Consider the following 7,636-nt stretch of genomic DNA (forward strand, 5'->3'; position numbering starts at 1 on the left):
TATGTATATATGTGCATATATGCATTTATGTATGTATATACTGTATTTTTCGGAGTATAAGTCGCACCTGCCAAAAATGCATAATAAAGAAGGAAAAAAACATATATAAGTCGCACTGGAGGCCAAACTATGAAAAAAACTGCGACTTATAGTCCGAAAAATACGGTATGTGGATATATGTATTTATTTATATATAAATGCATTTATGTATGTATATATGTATATATGTGCATATATGCATTTATGTATGTATATACCGTATTTTTCGGAGTATAAGTCGCACCTGCCAAAAATGCATAATAAAGAAGGAAAAAAACATATATAAGTCGCACTGGAGGCCAAACTATGAAAAAAACTGCGACTTATAGTCCGAAAAATACGGTATGTGGATATATGTATTTATTTATATATAAATGCATTTATGTATGTATATATGTGCATATATGCATTTATGTATGTATATACTGTATTTTTCGGAGTATAAGTCGCACCTGCCAAAAATGCATAATAAAGAAGGAAAAAAACATATATAAGTCGCACTGGAGGCCAAACTATGAAAAAAACTGCGACTTATAGTCCGAAAAATACGGTATGTGGATATATGTATTTATTTATATATAAATGCACTTATGTATGTATATATGTGCATATATGCATTTATGTATGTATATACTGTATTTTTCGGAGTATAAGTCGCACCTGCCAAAAATGCATAATAAAGAAGGAAAAAAACATATATAAGTCGCACTGGAGGCCAAACTATGAAAAAAACTGCGACTTATAGTCCGAAAATACGGTATGTGGATATATGTATTTATTTATATATAAATGCATTTTATGTAGGCTTCACGGTGGCAGAGGGGTTAGTGCATCTGCCTCACAATACGAAGGTCTTGAGTAGTCTTGGGTTCAATCCCGGGCTCGGGATCTTTCTGTGTGGAGTTTGCATGTTCTCCCCGTGACTGCGTGGGTTCCCTTCGGGTACTCCGGCTTCCTCCCACTTCCAAAGACATGCACCTGGGGATAAGTTGATTGGCAACACTAAAATTGGCCCTAGGGTGTGAATGTGAGTGTGAATGTTGTCTGTCTATCTGTGTTGGCCCTGTGATGAGATGGCGACTTGTCCAGGGTGTACCCCGCCTTCCGCCCGATTGTAGCTGAGATAGGCTCCAGCGCCCCCCGCGACCCCAAAGGGAATAAGCGGTAGAAAATGGATGGATGGATGCATTTATGTATGTATATATGTGCATATATGCATTTATGTATGTATGTACCGTATTTTTCGGAGTATAAGTCGCACCTGCCAAAAATGCATAATAAAGAAGGAAAAAAATATATATACCGTATTTTCCGCACCATAAGCCGCCCTGGGTTATAAGCCGCGCCTTCAATGAACGGCATATTTCAAAACTTTGTCCACCTATAAGCCGCCCCGTGTTATAAGCCGCATCTAACTGCGCTAAAGGAATGTCAAAAAAACAGTCAGATAGGTCAGTCAAACTTTAATAATATATTAAAAACCAGCGTGATGTGGGCGCGCATTGAGTCGTATATCAACATGGACGGAGCTGCGTGAAAAAAGCCACCCGGCCTCTTCGCGTAAACTTACCTTAACCACTCGCTCATCTTTTCTTCATCCATCCATCCCTTCGAGTTAGCTTTTATGATGACGCCGGCTGGAAAGGTCTCTTTTGGCAAGGTCTTCCTTTTGAATATCACCATGGGTGGAAGTTTCCGGCCATTAGCATGGCAAGCTAGAACCACAGTGAAGGATGACTTCTCATTCCCTGTGGTGCGAATATTCACCGTACGTGCTCCCGTTGTATCCACAGTGCGGTTCACAGGAATATCAAAAGTCAGTGGAACCTCGTCCATGTTGATAATGTTCTCTGGCCGGATCTTTTTTTCAGCTATCTTGTTTTTACAATATGCACGGAAAGTAGCCAGCTTTTCTTGAAAGTCTTCAGGCAGTTGCTGTGAAATAATAATCCGTGTGCGGATGGAGAGATTGCGTCTTTTCATGAACCGGAAACCTGTCGCTTAGTAGGAGCCATTTTGTGGTCTTTACAGATGTAAACACACAAAGGAAATGAAACGTAATATCCGCGCGCTTCTTCTTCTTCTTCTACGCGGGCGGGTGGTTGCTTACAGTAGAAGAAGAAGCGCTTCCTGTTCTATGGGGGCGGGTGCTTACCTTGTCGGTTGCTTGCGTAGAAGAAGAAGCACTTCCTCTTCTACGGGGAAAAAAGATGGCGGCTGTTTACCGTAGTTGCGAGACCGAAACTTTATGAAAATGAATCTTAATATTAATCCATATATAAAGCGCACCGGGTTATAAGCCGCACTGTCAGCTTTTGAGTCAATTTGTGGTTTTTAGGTGCGGCTAATAGTGCGGAAAATACGGTAAGTCGCACTGGAGCCCGGCCAAACTATGAAAAAAACTGCGACTTATAGTCCGAAAAATACGGTATGTGGATATATGTATTTATTTATGTATACATTTATTTATGTATTTATATGTGCATATATGCATTTATGTATGTATATACCGTATTTTTCGGAGTATAAGTCGCACCGGAGTATAAGTCGCACCTGCCAAAAATGCATAATAAAGAAGGAAAAAAACATATATAAGTCGCACTGGAGCCCGGCCAAACTATGAAAAAAGCTGCGACTTATAGTCCGAAAAATACGGTATGTGGATATATGTATTTATTTATGTATACATTTATTTATATATGTGCATATATGCATTTATGTATGTATATACCGCATTTTTCGGAGTATAAGTCGCACCGGAGTATAAGTCGCACCTGCCAAAAATGCATAATAAAGAAGGAAAAAAACATATATAAGTCGCACTGGAGCCCGGCCAAACTATGAAAAGAACTGCGACTTATAGTCCGAAAAATACGGTATGTGGATATATGTATTTATTTATGTATACATTTATTTATGTATTTATATGTGCATATATGCATTTATGTATGTATATACCGCATTTTTCGGAGTATAAGTCGCACCGGAGTATAAGTCGCACCTGCCAAAAATGCATAATAAAGAAGGAAAAAACATATATAAGTCGCACTGGAGCCCGGCCAAACTATGAAAAAAACTGCGACTTATAGTCCGAAAAATACGGTATGTGGATATATGTATTTATTTATGTATATATGCATTTATGTATGTATATATGTGGATATATGTATTTATTTATGTATATGTGTGCATATATGCATTTATGTATGTATATATGTGCATATATGCATTTATTTATGTATATGTAAATATATATATCCTTTTTTTTTAATATTACAATTTTGGTCAAAAGATTTCAATGTATTTTGAGCACATTAAAAAGTTCTTCTATAAATCTGATATCGGTGATCATTTTGTTCACAATAACCATTAAAACATCAATATGATGCTTTTTTCAAATATGCTAATTTAGCACGTTAGAGACATTGTGTGTCCTTTGTCTTCCAGCGCGTTCGTCCACCGATGCGGGCGCACGGCGAGGATAGGTAACCAAGGCAACGCTTTGGTGTTCTTGCTGCCAATGGAGGAGTCGTACGTCAACTTCCTGTCCATCAACCAGAAAGTAAGTTTAGCTCTAAAAAAACAACGGGCTTGTCTCGTAGTGAGAAAGAGCACTATTGATGTTGAATGTGAAGATAAACTGATGGTTTGTGGTCAGTGCCCGCTGCAAAAGATGTCCCCCATAACGGACGTGGTGGACGTGCTGCCGAAAGTGAAGGCCATGGCGTTGGCTGACCGCGCCATGTTTGATAAAGGCATGCGGGCCTTTGTGTCGTCCGTGCAGGCCTACAACAAACACGAGTGCAGCCTCATCTTCAGGGTCAAAGGTGAAACAGAAGTCGCTATTGTGGCAGTCGAACACAAAATTGTCAACGTTCTACTCTATTTAAAAAAAAAAAAATATTTTTAGATCTGGACTTTGCCGCGGTGGCTCGCGGCTTTGCTCTCCTGCGCCTGCCAAAGATGCCGGAACTGCGCGGGAAAACCTTCCCTGACTTCCAGGCGGCGGCGGCGGCGCTGGACACGGAGACTATCCGGTACAAGGACAAGCAGAGGGAGAAACTGCGGCAGAAGATGCTGGTGGAGCTCAAGGAGAAGCGCGAGACGATGGAGCCTAAGAAGAAGCCTCAGAGGAACCAAGCTTGGTCCAAACAGAAAGCAAAGAAGGACCGCAGGAAGAAGAACGCCGCCAAGAGGAAGCACGAGCAGGTACCTTCAAACCGAGGGGTGTCCAAACTTTTTTGAGAAATCAAAAGCTTCCAGGGCCCATTGTGATAGTTTTCATTTTCAAAACCAGTATCATTTCTTTCCCCTTTTGGGGGTCAAGTATGGTCCTGGAAACCAGTCATAAAAATGTTAATAGGTCATATATTTAAAAAATGTCAATGCTTAAATTTCTAGATCTACTTCAGATTTTTTTAACAACAAGTAAAAAAATTGTTTTATGCCCTTTTTGTTATAGAAAATGCCGTTTTTTAATGGTAAAATACAAATTATGCAATATTCCCCCCCCCCCCAAAAAATATGTTTTATGCCCTTTTTGTTATAGAAAATGCCGTTTTGTAATGGTAAAATACAAATTATGCAATATTTCCCCCCCCAAAAATTGGTAACACTGATTTTGATTCATTAATAATTTTTAACAAGGAGTTTAAAAAAATCTCACAAAAAATCTTGGGGTTTAAAATGTCCCCACTTAAAAGTGTTAAAGGGGAACATTATCACCAGTAGGTAAGCGTCAATATATACCTTGATGTTGCAGAAAAAAGACCATATATTTTTTTAACCGATTTCCGAACTCTAAATGGGTGAATTTTGGCGAATTAAACGCCTTTCTATTATTTGCTCTCAGACCGATGACGTCACAACGGGAAGCAATCCGCCATTTTCTCAAACACATTACAAACACCGAGTCAAATCAGCTCTGTTATTTTCCGTTTTTTCGACTGTTTTCCGTACCTTGGAGACATCATGCCTCGTCGGTGTGTTGTCGGAGGGTGTAACAACACGAACAGGGACGGATTCAAGTTGCACCAGTGGCCCAAAGATGCGAAAGTGGCAAGAAATTGGACGTTTGTTCCGCACACTTTACCGACGAAAGCTATGCTACGACAGAGATGGCAAGAATGTGTGGATATCCTGCGACACTCAAAGCAGATGCATTTCCAACGATAAAGTCAAAGAAATCTGCGAGCGGATGAGGGTATGTCTACAGAATATATTAATTGATGAAAACTGGGCTGTCTGCACTCTCAAAGTGCATGTTGTTGCCAAATGTATTTCATATGCTGTAAACCTAGTTCATAGTTGTTAGTTTCCTTTAATGCCAAACAAACACATACCAATCGTTGGTTAGAAGGCGATCGCCGAATTCGTCCTCGCTTTCTCCCGTGTCGCTGGCTGTCGTGTCGGTTTCGCTTGCATACGGTTCAAACCGATATGGCTCAATAGCTTCAGTTTCTTCTTCAATTTCGTTTTCGCTACCTGCCTCCACACTACAACCATCCGTTTCAATACATGCGTAATCTGTTGAATCGCTTAAGCCGCTGAAATCCGAGTCTGAATCCGAGCTAATGTCGCTATTCCTTGCTGTTCTATCCTCCATGTTTGTTTGTATCGGCATCACTATGTGACGTCACAGGAAAATGGACGGGTGGTTAAATTCAGGCATTTTGAAGCTTTTTTTAGGGATATTGCGGGATGGGTAAAATTTTGAAAAAAACTTCGAAAAATAAAATAAGCCACTGGGAACTGATTTTTAATGGTTTTAACCCTTCTGAAATTGTGATAATGTTCCCCTTTAATACTAAGCCATACATTATGTTTTTTTACTTTAAATACCTAAATCTCTTAATCAACTTCAGATATGTCGCTGTTTTAAAAAAAAAGACTTGTTTTTGTCATAGAATGTTTTGTACATGGCCAACACAAAATATGTAATATTTTCCACAAAAAATATTTTAAAGTGTAATATTTGATGTGACGTAATTGGAGCCTTGAATACCGTATTTTCCGCACTATAAGGCGCACCTAAAAACCACAAATTTTCTCCAAAGCTGACAGTGCGCCTTATAACCCGGTGCGCTTTATTACGATTCATTTTCATAAAGTTTCGATCTCGCAACTTCGGTAAACAGCAACTTCGGTAAACATCTTTTTTCCCGGTAGAACAGGAAGCGCTTCTTCTTCTACGCAAGCAACCGCCAAGGAAAGCACCCGCCCCCATAGAACAGGAAGCGCTTCTTCTTCTACTGTAAGCAACCACCCGCCCCCGGAAGAAGAAGAAAAAACGCGCGGATATCACCGTACGTTTCATTTCCTGTTTACATCTGTAAAGACCACAAAATGGCTCCTACTAAGCGACAAGGATCCGGTTCATAAAAAGACGCAATCTCTCCATCCGCACACGGATTACTACCGTATTTCACAGCAACTGATATTCCTGTGAACCGCACTGTGGAACGGGAGCACGTACGGTGAATATTCGCACCACAGGGAATGAGAAGTCATCCTTCACTGTGGTTCTAGCTTGCCATGCTAACTTCCACCCATGGTGATATTCAAAAGGAAGACCTTGCCAAAAGAGACCTTTCCAGCCGGCGTCATCATAAAAGCTAACTCGAAGGGATGGATGGATGAAGAAAAGATGAGCGAGTGGTTAAGGGAAGTTTACGCGAAGAGGCCGGGTGGCTTTTTTCACACAGCTCCGAAGGCGAACACACCTTCACTAAGACGGGCAGACAGCGCCGGACGACATACGCCAACATTTGCCAGTGGATCGTAAATGCCTGGGCAGATATTTCGGTCACAACTGTGGTCCGAGCTTTCCGGAAGGCAGGATTCACAGAACTACTGGACAACAACAGCGACACTGACTCCGATTACTTCGACGAGACGGAACCGGCCATTTTGGATCCCACGCTTGCGCAACTTTTCAATTCGGACACCGAAGACGAAGAATTCGAAGGATTTACGAATGAAGAATAACTTCAGAAGGTGAGCGCTATGTTTATTTTGTGTGTTGTGACATTAACGTTCGAGCAACATTATGTTGCTATTGCTCTGCACTATTTTGAATTTTACTATGTTTGTGATTGCACATTTGCGTACATTTTGGGACAGAGTTGTTAGAACGCTGGTTTTCAATATATTATTAAAGTTTGACTGAACTATCTGACTGTTTTTTTGACATTCCCTTTAGCGCAGCGTAGGCGCGGCTTATAGTCCGGGGCGGCTTATTGGTGGACAAAGTTATGAAATATGTAATTCATTGAAGGTGCGGCTAATAATCCGGTGCGCCTTATAGTGCGGAAAATACGGTAGGTCAATAATTCATAACAACTTTGATTTTAATCCATTATTATTTTTTGAGCAATGACAGCTTTAAAGGAAAAAAAACAGCCAGCATGGCAGCTTTGTGTTATTAGAGTCAACATTGCAACTTTTTCTTGTTACATTTCACCTGTTTCATCTTGTATTCCAGTGTTGTTGTTTTTTTAAATACCGTATTTTCCGCACTATAAGGCGCACCGGATTATTAGCCGCACCTTCAATGAATGGCATATTTCATAACTTTGTCCACCAATAAGCCGCCCCG

General features: G+C 40.4%; 1 protein-coding gene across 1 annotated transcript in view; it reads left to right on the forward strand.

Moving 5' to 3' along the window:
• ddx55 (DEAD (Asp-Glu-Ala-Asp) box polypeptide 55) overlaps positions 1–7,636 on the forward strand; it is a 39,144-nt gene that overhangs the window by 29,628 nt on the left and 1,880 nt on the right. Inside the window, exons 11-13 of the mRNA XM_061931631.1 lie at positions 3,487–3,601; positions 3,698–3,866; positions 3,950–4,248. Of these exons, the coding sequence (XP_061787615.1) occupies positions 3,487–3,601; positions 3,698–3,866; positions 3,950–4,248 (583 nt within the window). The remainder of the gene's footprint in view (positions 1–3,486; positions 3,602–3,697; positions 3,867–3,949; positions 4,249–7,636) is intronic.

This window comes from Nerophis lumbriciformis, linkage group LG39, assembly GCF_033978685.3.
Source record: "Nerophis lumbriciformis linkage group LG39, RoL_Nlum_v2.1, whole genome shotgun sequence".
In the NCBI taxonomy this organism is placed as follows: domain Eukaryota; kingdom Metazoa; phylum Chordata; class Actinopteri; order Syngnathiformes; family Syngnathidae; genus Nerophis; species Nerophis lumbriciformis.